Source organism: Lonchura striata, chromosome 5, assembly GCF_046129695.1.
Source record: "Lonchura striata isolate bLonStr1 chromosome 5, bLonStr1.mat, whole genome shotgun sequence".
Taxonomy (NCBI): domain Eukaryota; kingdom Metazoa; phylum Chordata; class Aves; order Passeriformes; family Estrildidae; genus Lonchura; species Lonchura striata.
In genome coordinates, this window is record NC_134607.1 from 64260785 (window position 1) to 64278347 (window position 17563).

General features: G+C 36.9%; 1 protein-coding gene across 2 annotated transcripts in view; it reads right to left on the bottom strand.

The window, feature by feature from the left end:
* SEMA3E (semaphorin 3E) overlaps nt 1-2060 on the bottom strand; it is a 129304-nt gene extending 127244 nt beyond the window's left edge. For both annotated transcript variants that reach the window (XM_021539599.3, XM_077783667.1), the window contains exon 1: nt 1231-2060. In XM_021539599.3, coding sequence (XP_021395274.2) covers nt 1231-1345 — 115 coding nt within the window. In that variant the 5' untranslated portion in view covers nt 1346-2060. The remainder of the gene's footprint in view (nt 1-1230) is intronic.
* Nucleotides 2061-17563: the final 15503 nt, after the last annotated feature.

Sequence of the window (17563 nt, forward strand, 5' to 3'; positions counted from 1 at the left end):
ATAGCTTCCTAGCAAGACTTTTGGACCAATTATCCTATTCAGCTTCTCCCTTCATTACAATTGGTAATTTAGCTTGCTATATAAAACACACTTAAACCTTGTTAGGAGTAAAGCTGTATACACATAGACCTCTAGATGCTGCTAATTCTGAAAACTTAGCCATTCTTAAAATAGGTATTTTAATGTATTTCACGCTAATGCAGCTTAGTTATCACTTGCATAACCATTGAAGTGCTCTTGAGTAAATTGGAATTTGCTCATTCCAACTATGTCAGCAAAAAAAGTATTATGTTTTCATCTGTGCCTAAGAGGTAATATCCAAACATTATTGATTAGACAATCATCACTTTATCTTGGACAATTACATTTCTTTCTCCTATTGCAATGACCATGTGTCATACCTGTCTAAGTATATAATCTACAGATGTATGTCCTGCTTCAGAGAAGTGAAATGCCATGGCTATGAACAGGTATTTTTATATATATATATACATGATTAAACCCAAATCATAGGGAAGAGTTTAAATCACATGCAATCCAGAACAGAACAGAGACATTGAAGGAGATAAGGAAGAATTGTTCACCCTTCAGATAACTGAGACTTAAATAATTTTAAGCAAAAATAAAAGTTATAAGTATTCTACATAAATATATCAGAAAAAATAACATTTTTCCTTTGGTTAGCTCAGTTAAACGCAAGCAGACTTACATTGGCAGGTACTCATTTTAATTATAGTGTGATGGCACTTGCTAGTTTAGAAAATGAATCATGGTTGCACAGGAATTCAGTCCTTTTGCCTTAGCTATATTTGTAGACAGATAGAATTCAAAAAGTGAATAGACATTTAATTGTTCAAGGGTTACACGATGCACATTTATTCAGCAATAATTTCAGGTTATCTTCTCCATTTCTTTCCCTCTTAATAAGAGACCTAACATCCTTCTTACAGCATGGAGAGTAAGAGAGAATGACATGCAAATCTAACATGCTTTCAGGTAGAGGAATATTTCAGTAGTCTAAAATCATCACTGCAAGTACCTTAAGTTGTCCAGAATTCAGTAAACTTAATCTAGGATGCAGTTCAGTACAAGAAAACAATTCACAAGATTTCTGAACAGGAACATTTTACTCTGTCAAAGTGCCATTATTTAATCCCGATACAATACATTCAGTGAAGGCAGTGAACTTGCACAGTACAAAGTGTTAAAAAACCTGACACACTGACCTACCTTTGTGTGACAGACGTAACCTTGGTTGCCTCGTATCTGCTGCGCGACATCCAGCCGGTGGCTCTAGCAACAAGCCATAGAGCGCCAGGATTAGAAGGTCCTGAGCAGATGCCATCCTGCCCAAGATCAATTTCTCGCTCTCTTCACTGAACTGCTGCTGTTTGTTTGTTGTTTTGCTGGGGTGCTTTTAAGGCTCCAGCTTCCACTTTGCCAGTGCAGTGAGGTCTCTCTCTTTGGTCACTTTGGGGGGTGTCTCTGTGGGAAATTCAGCGTTCATCAGAGCAGCACACAGCCTCAGCTGCGCAAATGTCATGTAAAAATATTCCCTCCCTAGGACAATTGTTTAGAAAGTGCAAGGACATTCCAAGGCGTTACTCTGCAGTGTTGTGTCTTGAGCTGTCTTTAGTAACTCTGCCAGTGGATTCAGGAAGAAGCTGTATTTTCAGTCCCTCCTGCAAGGCAATTCATTCAGAGAAGGAGGGAGGGAAAAAAAAAAAAAAATCTACCACGGAAAAAAGGAGAAAGCACCCTCCTCCTTGGTGCTCCTCAGAACTCAGCCCTTTGCTCTGACTTGCCAAAAGCTAGCTTTGATTCACCTTTCACCTTTGCTAATTAAAAACAAGAAGTGCCATTCCCTGCTGGAGTTGCAGGATCCACCCAGCGGGAAGCCGGGCTGCCAGGCTGCTGTATTCGCTGGAAAGTTCAGGGAGGGTTTAGGCGATGCACAGGACTGGCTGCTCCGGGAAGCGTTTTCATCCACGTGCCGTGCACCGATTCCTCAATTGCTTTGTGGTTTCGCGTTGTAAAACGCCAGGAGAAGGGTCAGAATTCCTCCTGTCCCTCCCTTTCAAAAAGTCATTTCAGCTTTTGTTCCCAGCTCAGTTTTAGAGGAGGATCAACCCTTGCATTAACCATTTAAGTACATTATCACTTAGTGTCGTTAAACAGCATGCTCCTAAGTGGATCAGGGTTAAAAGAGTCTAGCTGTATACACTTTCTCATTCTACAGAAAAAGGATCTGCTTTTTACATTTTTCTTCCCCTTCTTATGTGCTTTTACAGAGTAGCCTCTCCCCTTTTCATTTTAAATGTCTCTGAGTCTGGAACCTGAGGTCACCTATATATGACAGTAAAGTTATTTATCTGAATAGATGCCTGTAGGATTGGACAGTATTTAAAAAAATATAAAAGCCTGATCAAAGCACTGTGATGATTAACAGCATCAGATTTAAAAGTGCCAAGCAGCTACCTCTTACACTGCTAACAAGTACCAGAAAACTTCATCTCTTTTTTGCATGTGTGACTTAAAATATACCCATGGCAAGAACTAGGTTTTTATACATCAAAACTACAGATGTCTGGAATAAATTAATTAAGGAATAAAGTTCTCTGTAATTAAGATCTCATGCATATAATCATTTCGGATTATGCAAGGTGCATTTTAGACATTAACAATTGCACTATTTTAATAGGATGAAGCATTGAAATCATGTTAAGTCTTTATACTTCTCATTGTTTTTTACAGAAAAAGAATCACAAAGAAAGGAAAATGAAAACTAATATATGCATTTGACAATAATGCACTCAAAAAAAATTGGTAGTCAACCAGAGATAATAATATCTGGAGAGAAAGATTTAATAAGACTTGTCTGTATGCCAGCAAACTCAAAGGGAACCAGAACAATAATATAATGAAATGCTAATAAATGTAATAGCAGGATACATGTATGGGAGAGGACATATCTGTTCAAGAAGAATAAAATATATGAACTACTAGGACAGAGGGAAAAAAAAATGCAGCTGTGGTGAAAGGACAGAAGTAAATCATCAGAGTGCCCAAGGACTCCTGGAGGCTGCTGTATAATCAGGAGCAGGGAGCAGGTCATGTCTACCTGCTAGTTGTCCAGGAGCAGGTCATGTACACAGACCTGGGCTTGCTTTGAACCAGCTGGAAGCTGTGCCATCAGCAGCTGAACCACGGGAGCACCAGCTAAATCACACAGCTATTTGCTCCAATTCTTGCACACAATTGCAGGCTGCAGTGGATTTTATGCTGATGTGCCAGCTGTCTGGGAGCAGCTCAGCATGGGTACTGGAGATATTGTCAGTGGAGAAGGCGACGCGGGCTCTGTCTGCAAGCATAGACCACAGCAGGGATGAGTTTGTATTCTCCTAATGGGATTGTTATTCTTGACACCTTTCTGTGCTATTGGGGCATACAGGTGTTCTGCCTTTGGCCATTAAGATCTGCTGTAAAGCAGCATGATCTGGTGCCTGTTAAGTTTAGTGAAGACTCCCCTTTGGTTGTGACACTGGGAGCTCTTATTGAAAGATTTGCATTTTTCCTAAAAGAAAAAAAAAATAAAACCGAAACCACCCCACAAATGTACAATTAAGACATATCTCAAAGACTCATTCTCTGTCATCATAAGCTTAAAAAATGTAAACATTTTTGGTTCTGAGGTAGTCCAAATGGAATTTTTTCTTTGGAAGATCTTGTTGTGTAAAAGGTAATCCTTTTTCTTATTTATGATACGTATTTTCAAAAAGGACACAAAAATCCAAATGTGAGCTCACACTATGAAAGCTAAAACCATATTCAGCAAGTAAAGCAAATATTAATGCAATATCTCAAATCTTGTCTCTCTCTAGAACTCCTCTCCAAGCTGCTATATGGTGTTATTTATTACTTTTCTTGGGCTTCAGCTGGCATATGAGATGTTTAACAGACTGAATAGGTACACTTTGGTTGTCCTGGGATGCTACCAAAATGGTTAGTGTGGCAAATTCAAAACAATTTCCCCAACATTAAAGTTCTGTTTTCATTTTCCAGCTGGGCAAAGGGAGCTGGAGGAGGGAGCACAAGGGAGCTGCTAGAAGCTATTGGCCTTGTTTTGTTTTTAGATAAGATGTAGGGTGCAGCAGGTCTATTCAAACAAATACATACAAATAAGGGCAATTCCCCCACCAACCTGAGCTTGCATGCACTCACTTGCATTTCTAACCCCACGCATCCCAGCCATTACACAGCTCCTTGGCTCTCCACAAACACAACGTGACCCAGGGCTGGAGTTCCAGAGGAGTCAGAAATAACCAAACAAGCTGATTTTCAGATTTGTGCCCAAGGACAAGGCTTTTTTGTCTGAAATCTGACTCTCAAGCAGGGTGGGCTGTGTGGGTGCCTCAGGCTCCTTCCCTGCCTGCCGAGGGAAGGGCTGGGGCAAAGGCACAGAGGCAGAAGCTGGAGCTGCTGCTCAGCTGTAGCTCAGCTTTGCTGTCAGCAAGAAATCTGGGAATGGCTGCTGAGCATGGGGAAAGATGCCTGCACTCAACCTAACAATAGAAAAGGAAAATTCACATATAGATACATGCAGAAGATAGATTTTTTTTTTTTCCCCCTAAATTTGTGTTCTCACAGGGTGAATCCTCTCTTTATAACTCACAAATTGCTGTGTGAGGATTGCAAGCCCTAACACCTTTACACAACAAGTTTTGTAGCAAAGAAAGTGGAGGAAAGGTACACACAATTTCAACCCCAGAGAAATGTGTGGCCTCAGGCAAGGCAGTCAAGCTCTATACCTCAGCATCTTTTCAATTTAATAGGTACACAGTCTTGCCCCAGGGGGTTAGACTTTTTCCTATACCGTTTCAAACAGTAGGTAGAAGGATGGCAACTCAGATGTTCAAATATTAGGATTCAGTCTTAGATCAGTACAAAGCCTCAGGGCTGTGGAGCCCTCATGTAGTACAGTACAAGGGTCTCTGAAGAGTAAACAAGGTGGGTTTGCTCCTTATTTTCTATTTAATAAGGCAAATACAACAGATCTCTGTCAAGCCTGAGTTTGTTTCAGTAGTGTAATTGCCATTTAAATAAATGCTGACAGATAAGTCATAAAAAAAACCTGAAAGCATGCCTGTAAGTAAAGAGTTGAAAATTCAGTTTGAAAATTCAAATGTAAACCCTATATTTGATTGCCAGTGTAGAATCCCTATAATTACACTATCCTAAAGAGAAAGATGATGAGGTTTTTTTTAAAAGGGGGAAGAAAGGCTTGCTGTGAACATATGCAGTCCTTATGCACAGTAAAGAAGTCCATTAAAAGAATTACAAATTAATTGTGAGTTGCTATGTGAAGTCTGTGAACCATAGTTTGATTTGCTACAGCTGCTGCAGATTCAGAGCAATCATAATGAAATTGTTGAGCCTGTAAATCTAATTCTAACACAAAATACTTCTGACATATTGTGTGAACTGGTTTAAGTTTAACTGATAGAATGAAATGTAAACAGAGGAGCAGGACATAAATAAGTAGATCAGCAGCTACTAGGACTAGTAACAAATTCTAAACATTATAACCATAAAGCAAAATGAAATGTTTAGAAAATTTAAAGCTGGGGTGGTCCAAGATTCACCATAACCATAACTAGAAATCAGGTTTCAAATTTGCAAAACTCCTTTTTTCTTCTGATAACAATGCACTGAACCAAAGCAGGAATTCTCTCTTTTTTTCTGTCTCTGTCTGACTATGACTGCAGGTCCAAAGAAGATGAGCAACCCCAAAAGGAATTTTGTTCCTTTCACCAAAGTTAATGTTACCTGTGTTTGCATTAGTATGGTACCTGCAATAGATGTAACATACAGGTAATATTATCTCCATTTATTTAATACAAAAATATTTAAAAGGCTTAGATAACAGCTTATTTTACAGTTCTTCATCTGTAAATCTTTTTATGACACTACTTGTCCACTGCAGTTCATACTGACACATTGACTTTTAAGTTCTGTCATACAAAATTCTTGCAGCAGATGTAGGATTTGAAGGAAAAATCTATAATACATCATGTAGATGTTACCTCTGCCTTATCTCTGCCTTTGAGGTGGGAATTCATGTCTGGTCCAGTCTTTGTTGCAAACTGGCCACTGATCCCTCATGTGAGCTGTACTGGGAGAAATGGTTACACCGAACTGTGTCAGGTACTGCAGCATCCTAACTCCCAGTCACCCTGTGAAATCTCTGTGGACACGTTTGTTAAGAGTGCTGGCAAGACACAACAAAAAAGCAAAGCTGATCCTACAGGTGAGTAACCACTCAATAATATCTTCTGGAATCTCTGTCAAGGAAAAAGGAGCAGAACAACCACTTCAATGACCCCACTGACCACTGACCCTCAGGAGGATATGCTAACTGATAGCAGAAGAATGCTGCCAGATCTTGCTTGTTACTAGGAAATAACAGTAAATAATAATAAGACTTGGTCCTCTGTGGAATTTTCAGACTAGAAGTATTTTAAGTCTTTGCTTTTGTCATCAGGAGTTGGACCCTAACCCCGTGTGAAACTAGAAGTGTTTGTATGAGATGTCTCCAAGACAGGAAAGTGTTATTTCTCTTGTTTTATACACAGTGGATATTGGAGAGGTTTTGTACAGTTGTTTCTCTTTGATCCAAGATCAAATTTAGACAGTATTCATTAAGCAAAAGCGATTGACTGAACATGAACCTGTACTTCAAAATAGCTGCAAAATTACATGATAAATTAATGCTCTGGAGGAAGAAAAAGAGTCTCAATTAAAGTATATTCCTCAGCTCCAGAAGGATAGGGTTTGACAGGTAAATAAAGAAATAGACACTCCTTGGAACATTATTGTTCACAGTAACATCATTTCTATGTGTGAATGTCAATACTGCTTGGGACATGGATTGGGTATTTTGGCTAACTTATAAAAAAAAACAGGAAAAAAATATTTCTTCAAATTCAGGCCTGTAAACAGATTTCTTTATAGCTTGGACTAAAAACCAGGCATATAGTGTATCTTATCCCTGAAATCAACTCCATGTGCCTGACTTATGATTAGTACATGGGTCACAGCAATCTGTACGGTTAGTTATGGATGAAAATCAAATTACTGATTTCTCTAGAGGAATATATTCTTGATTATATTTTTGCTACTAAATAATTACTGAAGTCTCTCAAAAGAAAAAAAATAAATTTTTATTTTTGTTGAAGCTGTTTGTTGAAGATGAAATATGGCCTGACATATTTCCTATCCCGATCACTGAGCAGTATGTAATGGTCAAAAGTCTAATATTAAGTAATTATATCTATTAGATATTTCCTCTTAACTCAAAGTGAGTGATATATTTTATTAAGGATTAATGATGCCCTTTTTTAACCCAAATTATCAATGTGACTATCATTTACTTCTACCTTTACATGATTTTGCTTCTGGTTGATTTGTTCTTGGTTTTTCATTATTTAAACAGGAGACAAAACAACAAGCAAATAACTAGTTAAGAAAGGATTATTTTTATGGCTTAAAAGTGTCATTTAGTGGGCTCAGTTCCTAGCTATTAATTTCTCTGCAGACTAATAAGTGATTTGGCCATTGTTGGAGACAGTTGTACACAATATCTTTCTTTCCATGATCAGACGTGCAAAATTATAACCTACACATTTTCTGTCTGAAGCCTATGGCCATTATTTGGTGCAATTATCATCTTAAGGTGAAATGAAAAGCATTCATTAAAAAAATTAGCCATTTTGACTACAAATCAGTTGCAGGTTTTAGAGCTACAAATGCATTTTGATGCAGAATATTTAAAAATCAATACCAGTTTTAGTGCCCATGAAAAGATTCCACATTCTTATTTGAGCAAGGTGATGACATCGGTTCTGGACACACTCTTTCTGGGCTACACCTACTTTGCATTTTTACTCCTAGTAGTGGAAGACATATGCCATTACAGACCCCAAACTCAAAGAGCTGGTGTATGCTATGGCATTTGCAGCAGTGAGACATAATCTGCTTTCAGGAATGTATTAGATTTCTTGTGACAGCAACGTGGGTCCAAAACCTGAAGGAAACAAGAAGTAAATCTAAAGAAATTCCTTTGGTTTTTAACAGAGAGTGTGCTTGGAAGTGAGCTGTCTGTATTCAACTTCAGCACACAAAGAAGCTTAGCAGATACGCTTCTGTGTCACAGTGGTTAAAGCATTAATGCTCCCTGTGGCTTAGAGATGTTCCCAGGTATAGATCCTGCTTTGAGCACAGCTGTCAGGAGCTCACACCCAGGTGCTGGGATGCTGAGTACTGAAGCACACAAATCCCCAGTGTTTTGCAGCAGTTCCTGGTGAGCAGTGTCTGATCTCACTGCAGCCATGGGGAGCTTTGGGAAGGAGTTCTCGAATCTTTCAGACTGTACAAAACCTCTCCAAGAAAAGAACCCCCCGTGTGGTGAGAACTGAAAAACCTATTTCCCTTGAGGTCTCCAGAAATCCCAGCATTAACCAGATTATAGCTTTCAAAGGAGAAAACCACAAAATCCATTGCTGTGTTTCTAGCCACTTTACTGTGCTCACACACCCTCCCTGCACCCACACTCTGTAAGGGAACTTCTGGTCTGACTGACTGACTGCCCTTTGCTGTGTGACAGCTGAAACAAAAAGATCTGGCTCTGCATTCAGAACTTGGGTGTTCTTTGCACCACAATTTTTTTTCCATCTGCTTTATAATTATTGTCATGAAAAAAGTTTTTATGATTGGATTTGGCTTTTGACATCTGTCTAGACAGATATTTAAAATACACATTTACTTAAAGAAAAAGAGAAAAAAAAGGAAACAAAAAATAAAAACCAAAACCAAGGGCTTTAGTACATTTTCTTTATTGAAGAGCCAACAACTTCAGCTTTCAAGAAGTCTCTGGACAGGATGTCAAACAGCATTAAGTAAATCCTTTAAATTACAAACTTGAGGAAGTAAAAGAAGAGTTTCAGTGTATTTCACAACTAGATAAGTGACTCGTTTATCTCAGGGAAATATATTGTCTGCCTGTTAAGGTTCATTTATATCATTATTAAGGCTGTACAAGTATTACCCTCATCTACTGAGATAATGCCTTCTTCATAATCATATTACATTGTTCCAGTAGCAAAACCTATGCTTTCAGACATTAGAACAAATACTCAGAAATCCAGTGCTATAGCTGTGTAGTGAAAGTGCAATAGTATTGCAAGATGTGAGAAAAAAATCAAAAATCTAATCCTGAGGCTCTGTTGGCTGATACAGAAATTTCATCTAAACAAATTTCCCCAATTCAAAAGAACAGTAATGAGATAGAAGCATAAACAGGAGATGAGCAATTTTCTGTATGTGAAAACCTGTCTTCGGGCAAGGGAGGTTTGCTCCCTTTCCATAGCAGAGCTGAATTCAAATATAGAGGCTGTGAAACAAGCTAGTAAGAAAACCAAGGGCAGCTTCACAGCAGCAGGATGAATGAGGCAGTGGACTGGCTGCCTCGGGATGTGGTCAAAGCTGTGTTATTTGAGGCATTTTTAACTAGGCTACCCTGCCCTGCTGGGAGGTGCACCGGATGATGTGTTAGTTGTTTTCCATCCCTGGATGCCATGATCTTATAAATGTTGTGGCTCAGGACCATGTCTCTTTTGAATTTACAAAACCACTTTGTATATAGTGGGCAAGGCAAGGATTAGAGAGCCAATTAATTAGACCAGTACAAGACTATTTATACAGGAGCACAGTACACTGTGAAAACCACATTTCTCTGGTTAATGTCTCTGTAGGGATTCTCTGAATCATAATTTGTTTTTATATGTGACCATCTTCCTCCAAGACCAAAGCAGGGCATGACCTAAAAGGCAAAGTCACCATACACTGTAGTTTAGTCTGCTGTGACTTCCCTACTCTAACACAAAGCACATGTTTAGTCCTTAAAATAGAAAAGTTAAAGTAGACAAAACCAGAAGTATGGACAAATTATGGCTGCCTGGGGGAATCCCTGATTTACAATACAGCAAGCTGTACAGTCTGGTGTTGCTGTCCTAGTTGATGCTCAGCATAACTACCATAGTAGTTGCTATGATAAAGTTTTAAAAATAACAATAATTAAAATATTATTTGTTGAATCATCTGGAATATGGGAGTGCTCTGCAAAATGTGAAACCCTCTTATTTTGGTTCCTGTGTATCAATCCTGCAGTCTGTGTAGCTCTTATTCCTTCAGTTAAATTTTCCTATAGATTCAGAGCCAAATTATTGCATCATCAGAAAGGCCAGAAACAGGATGGCTTCATTCCCTCGTTGCGTTAAATGACTTGATTCAATTTCTATTAATAGGGACAGCTAAGAACACCAAATATCCTGAAATTATTACTGTTGACAAGAAGTGTGAATATGCTATTAACATTCATTCAAAAACCACTTTTTTATGCCTTAAATTCACAAACCATAATTTTTGGGGTTCCATCAAGTTAGTTGCAGCATTATTTGTGAAAAAATGAAAACATTATAAATAAAATAAATTTCTTCTCTTCCAATAATACAAGGCAACAGATTTACCCTTCTGACTACAAACAGTTCAACTGATTTTAACAGTGGCATTCATGTGCTTTAAGTTAATGTTCTGTGATTTGCTGGGTTGGGCTTCAAATTTGTGGTTTTTTTTAGTTACAGAAACATAGGAAATTAAACAGAAAAATTTTGTTCCCATTGTTAGAAAAGGACAAAGTATTTCTTAGTTTTAGACCAGTTTGTCCTGTTTTGGGAATTTCCCCAAAACAGGTAATCATTTATTTGAAACTGATTCCTGATAAAGATCCAAATTTTGCAAGTGTACAGTAAAAAATATTCCAAGGTGAAAAACTGAGTTGTTGGTTGGCAGAATCAGTTCCAGAAATGTGAGGGCAGGGGTGGGAGTGGGATTGGGAATTGTCTCCAGTGCTAAAGGAACTGGAGGATGTTTTCTGGCTACAAGAACCCGTGTCCATACAGCTTAGGGATAATAGAGCAGATTGGTCACATCCATTCAAATAAAGTGTGGACCAAAGGTTTCCCTAGAATCTTGAGGTCCTGAGGTGTGATTATCATCCTCTGTGTTTTACTAATTTCAAACTGTCTAATAATGCCTTGAGGGCTGTGCTACAGTTCAGTAGTTTGGTAATTTAATGAAACAAAAGTAAGTTTCTGTGATTGCACATCTTCAAGTGAGTTACTAAGTGATCACTCAACACTTACTCTAGGTAATTTCTGGTCTCAAGGTCCAAACATGCTCAAGTTTGAGAATATTCACCTCTAGCCTGTATTAAAGTGATGGTTAGTAATAATATTAATAATTTTAATATGAATAATATTAACAATATTAATAATTTTAATTTAAAAAATGTTTTAGAAGGAAAGGAAGTAAGCAGCATTACTGGTGGAATTTATACCCTGCTTTGACTGCGCTAACGCTTTACCTGGGGAGAACCAGGATAGCAGACTCAGTGTGCATCTGTCCACATGAACACTTTTGTTCTGATCAAGACTATGACTTGGAGTGAATTTTTCTGATTCATGCACCACACCTTGGTTTAAATTGTACAGAAGTGGAAGATACAAAGTGGATTCCTTTGGGATAAAACTAAACTGGGAGATACATTTGAATATTGCCAAGCATGCTCCTGATGTTGTTGAGCACCAGTCCATGGTATCAAATTACAGCTGTTCCAAAATTAAGCACCTGAAATTCATATAGCATAGATGTCAGGGCTTGTTAATGTTATAAAAACTGATCCCAGCGACTGCTGTCTCCCTGCTGCTGTCTAATTCATATTGAATTCATTGAGTGATCTCAGATACAACTATTTTCATGGAAAAAAGCTAGGCTCATAAAACTTTTAAAGCAAGACTGTGTATCTTACCCATCCTAAACCAATACATCAGTGGTTAGATATCCACAGTTGACAGATCTGACTGTAAACTATTTCAACATTTTATTTAAATTCATAAATCTGATCTCCTCTTGGTTTTGTTGTTTGTTGTTTTTCTTTAATATGCCAGTGCACAAGGTTGATCTGTGGTCCAGTATTTTTGTATTCCCATCTCAAACAAGAGGATTGTCTGACACAGATCTGCTTGGACCTTTCCTCTGAGGTTCACTATGGACTTAATCTTCAGTTCTGTAAAAAACATTTTCTTTTTTCATGGAGACAAAGAGTTTTGCATTCTAGTCAACTTGAAACAATTTTCAAAGTACTAAAACCTCATTTTCACTTTTCAAGAACTGAAGTGCAATTATTCATATAGCACTATTCACAGGACCTCCCAGATCAGGCACGAAGTTCCCATGTTCAGATCCTCAGACTAAAACACTCAGCAAAATGGAAGCCTGTCTGAGAAAGATTACTATTACTTGTCACTTTTATGGAAATGTGCCATTTTCTTCTAAAAAAGGGGTGTGCTTGATCAGGAATGCCTGCCAACTAAAATTATATATTTATAAACACATAAATCTTGATCAGCCATAGCTGGGAGTTCATTTCTCTGTGGGCTAAACACCCAACAAATGTCCAATTGACTTCTGTGTTTGAATAGCAGTGAGATGGGAGGAATTATTTGCTACTGGAGGTCATATTTTATTTATTTCAGTTCAAGGGCCAGTAATTTTCCACAGCTAATATCCTGTTTTTAAAATATCTTTAAATTATCTCCCTAAAAATAAAATTGCATACTTACAGATGTCTTTAACTGGCACTTAACTTTCGGAAAGTCTTAATTCTAAGCTTGTGTCATTGAACTTGTTCTTTCCAGAGATATTCCCAGGAATTTCTCTTAGGGTAAAGGTTTCCATGAGTATTTTCTCCCAGATTTTAATATCTCAGGACTCATAAACCCCATGATCTGAAAAATATCTTTCACTGAGCAATAATTCACCATGATCACTTTTCACAGGTTTTTTTGTTTGTTTGTTTTGTTTTTTGGGTTTTTTTCCTACCCTTTTTGAAAGAAACAAGAAATACATATAGAATTCACTAGAAAGTGGTCTACATTCCTTTGGACAACAAAAAGAATGAGAGTTCCTTGGTGCCAAAAACAATTTGAAAGCTATGTGTCAAAGAGGAGCCAACACAGAGGAATGAAGTTGGTGCATAGTGAAACCAAGAAATTTCATTTCAGGTAACCGTGTTTTTAGGATAGGATGTAAAACTAAAACTACAAGAGAAGGTATCAAAGGAGCTAAGAAGAACAGTCTGTCATGCTGTTTAGGTCCCAATGAGAGGATGGACACAGCTGGTTCATGTCTATGGACACCTTCATTTGCCTCTGTAGCCACAGCAGTGGCAGAAGTGCTCAGTTCTGTTGGGCTTTTATGTGCATGCATTCAATTTTAGAAGCAACAGAGAGAGAGAGTGTGTGTGCATATATTTTGGTGCTCAAGTGTACAGCAGTATTGATGAGAGAAAAAAACAAACACCAACAACCTTGTTCACACAAACCACATGATTCTCTGCAATCAAATCTGTAGTTGTCCTTTTTTCACTGTAGCTATGACAAGATAGCATGTTCATTTTAAGGTATTAAGTGTCACCAAAACATGTCACACTAATCACTGGTCAATAAAACTAGAAATCAGGTTCTAATGTTCTGCACAAAATCCCTGCAACTGCTGGTACTCTGAAAGTTGTGAATTCAAATCAGAAATTATAATCTGTACACTGTATTCATATTGAAACTATTTTCTCCATAAATTTGTAATTTTGTCCTGTGTTACTTGGAAGATAGACATGTAAGCATCTGGAAAGAATAAAAAATTAATAATCAGTAACAGTTTTGAAAACTGGTTTTAGTTTGGATCTCCTCCTTAACTCAGGCTGCCCTTCATCCCTGTGGGGTTTTCACGTACACATTTAATTGACTCCTTGGTAGCAAGAGTTCATTTAAATTTCCTGATCTTTAGTCTACTGTAGAGGCTCATAGCAACATTTGGAATGCTGACCATTGACCAAATTACCTGAAAATGCAACTTTTTGGAGGTTGGAATTCCTCACTACTTTTCACCTTATAAATAGCACATAACATTTGGTGTCTGAGTTCTGTCTATTAAAGGTAATGTTTTTAATATTACCAGATAGCAAAATGGGATTCCAAATCTCTCTGGATATTTTGGATTAAATTCCTGCATTATAAAAATGTCATAAAAAATAAATGCAAAACCTTCAAACTAGTTAATAATTATTTGCCTTTTGTGATTGTTTTCAGGCATGCATTTCAGTCTCCCTCAGACCTCACCCATCAATTTCTTCCTTTTCTGTAATGTTTCTTCATATGGATAATTTCTACAGTTAAATAGTCATCAAATTTAAAAGCAAAAATTGGAAAAAAGGATTTTATTTGTAAAGTTTTTTTCTATATTGAAAAACAAGCTTATGATTTTGAATGTTTGGTGGGAAAATCATGAGACACAAAACTTCCTTTTGCTATCATTTGACTGGCAGCAAAAAAACTCTGTATAAATTTTACTGTGTTTTTTTACAAAAAAACCCCACTTACTGCATCCAGAAAATTGTACAAACACTATTATCAAATTTTATAACCTGATAGAAAAAGGCTTAACAGATTTTATATTGCAGCCAAAAATTGCATCCAAGGAAGAAAAGAACACATGTAAACAGGTAGATAGACAGAACAATAGCTACATAATTCTCAGAGGATAAATATAACTACTTAGCAGTCTTTTTCTCCAGGGAAGCAAGTTTCTTAAATAACTACCTCTTAAATTGAACTAACACATACAAAACCAAGTCTGTCTTAGATCTATTTGTCCTTTTCATTTCTTTACCTCTTTGCTCCACGCACGTATCTCTTTTTCACATGGCTTCTTATTTATTATTTCTGCTTTATAGACTGTATCAAACTTTTAGATATCGATGCTCAAACTTCTGAATGGCTGAACTTGTTTCAGCAGCTAAATTTAGCTGAGATAAAATCTACCTGGATTGCTTAGCTTTATGAAGAATGCAGTAAGTCTCCCCAAAGTACTGACTATGTGCATTGTGTTGTTCAGCAGACAGTGTGGTTCCTAATTGCAAGCCCATTTCTTCCAAAGGGCAGCCATGACACAGCACCATGGCTCATGGACATTTATGTTGTTATTTCATTGTCTGGTGAAAGAAGTAAGTTTCAAGGTCCAGAAAAATGGAATTTATTTGAACAATAGCAAGCCAGATGCTTCCTTTCACAATTGCTGAAATGAATATGCAGCTTCTTGCTGCTTTCTAAACCTGCTCTATTTGAAGCCAAACAAACTGCACGAATGTCAAGTGAATGATACTGAACAGCAACACATTAAAAGATTAATTCTGCATATGAAACCAAATAAATAACATTCAGTAGATACAGATTCAATTCCTGTCTCTGCTTTTGTTTTGTTTCTTGAAGTCATTGAATTTCTTCATGCCTGAGATTCCCTGTAATAAAAACAGAGATGTTACTTTATATGTTAAAAGTATACAGCAAAGATATTTATTTGAATATTTATGGAGTCTAAACATATCAAGTTTGGAATACAAACACCTTTGGGAAAGTCAATCATCTTATAAAAATGCATACATTTTATACTTCAAAATATACATCATACTGTAAGACTATTTCTTCTTATTCATATATTCCCTGCTTAAAAAGTGGCAAGAGAAACAGGTTGAATTTTAAATAAACTCTGTTCTTTCAGATTCAAAAGCTAAGATAACCTGCTCTCCTACATGTTTGAAACTTTTAAAAATTGCACAAAACTAAGGATTTGAAAACTTTTCCTAAAAGACTCATGCAAAACTTGTAGAAATGAAAAAACTTCAGTTTAGGAAACATCATTTGTCATGTAAGGGAGGCAAATGTTATTAATTACCAAATAGAGACCATACTCATAATGTGTAAAAGCATAAAACGTGCAGTAGCATTGTAAGTGAACCAGAAAGTTACAATGTGTTGTTTTTATTAGGTGGTAAACCTAACATCATATTGAGTAAGAAGGAATGTTGCTTTTTCTTTAAAAAAATGCTTACAGGAGAAATCTCTGTAAGTTACATCTCTCAGAACTCTATCTAAAAGACTTTTTCTGTTGCACTGATTTGTGGTTTTATGGGGTTATGAAATGGATGAAATTTGCACTAGAGCAGAGTGACAAATTGTGACAGAGTCCAAGAAGTCAGTGTGATGTGGTTCTGCTTCACCGGCTTCCTGTGCAAGTCTGAATAACCTGAAAAGGTAATTTTTCTCTCTTTCCTTCCTCTGCTTTGCCAACTGTTTGACAGAACATATTTTATAGCACACCTGATCGTCAACTAATATTATAGACACCAACCTCAAATGCTGAAATATCAGTAGAGAGAAGAGGTTTTTTCTTATTTTATTTGTACTCAATTATATCCAGAAAAGCCCAAGATATCAAATGTATTGACATAAAATTGTGTCAGCCCTTTTTCTCCCAGACTCTTCCATAAGCCAACACATTTGATCCCAGCTTCCCACTCCTTCATACTTGCAATCCTTTACAAATCATATGACAAATTTGACTTTGACCCATTTTTATGTTAAATTTTTGCCCCTTATTACAGGGATGTCACAAGATTTAAAATTGTGTAGATATATCAGAAAAACAATTTTAATAAAACCCAAAAAAAATTATAGAATAACTAAGGGGTAAAGACCATTTAATACAGCACAGGACTTGTGTATCTTCCTTTAAAAGAATCTCCACAGAAAACCAAACCACTTTCTGATAAATACAGTGTAAAAATGAAAGCAAATAAATGCTAGAGTCAAACTAATCAAAATTTTTAATTTATGATATTGCTTTTGATTTGTCACTGAATTTGCTTTCCAAAATTGGAGACTCTCACACTTTGGCTGAGAATTACTTACATTTAGATTAAATATTTATTCAACTTAAGCTAGACATTGATAGAAATTGTAAAGCATTTAAACAGTGAGGAGACAAAATACAGACCCTTTAAACAATAATATATCAAAGTTTGCAGACTTGAACGTGAAATGTATGTTTCAAATGCCTGATTTGTAATTAAAAAGAAAAAGAAAAAAAATGTTTTCACAATCTATTATTTCATCTGCAGATGCAAAAACTTTCTCCTAAATACATGGATAGATCATTTAAAAATGAAAAATAATTAACAAATTTTAAAATCTGTACCTGAGTTAACATTGCATTTACAAATTTCTTTCTATGGGAAACTGCCACATGGGATGATCTTGTGTATAAAGAGCACAGTAACCAGCTGGGGCCTAAATTCTCCAAAAATTACCTGGTGCTGGGCTATTTTTAAGGAGAGTCTGCCAGACCCAGTGGCTGAGCTGGTAGGGGTTTTAAAAGCTCCTTTGCTTTGATTTCACAGAGCCTGTTGGAAGCAGCAAGAGCTCTGCTTGGCAAAGCCCTTTTCACACAGTCTGTAGTGCACAGCTGCACGTGGTGCAAACGTGGTTTTGTGATAATCCTGAACATGCTCTTATCTTATACCATGCCAAAGTAGGTACATTCTACCCTGGAATTA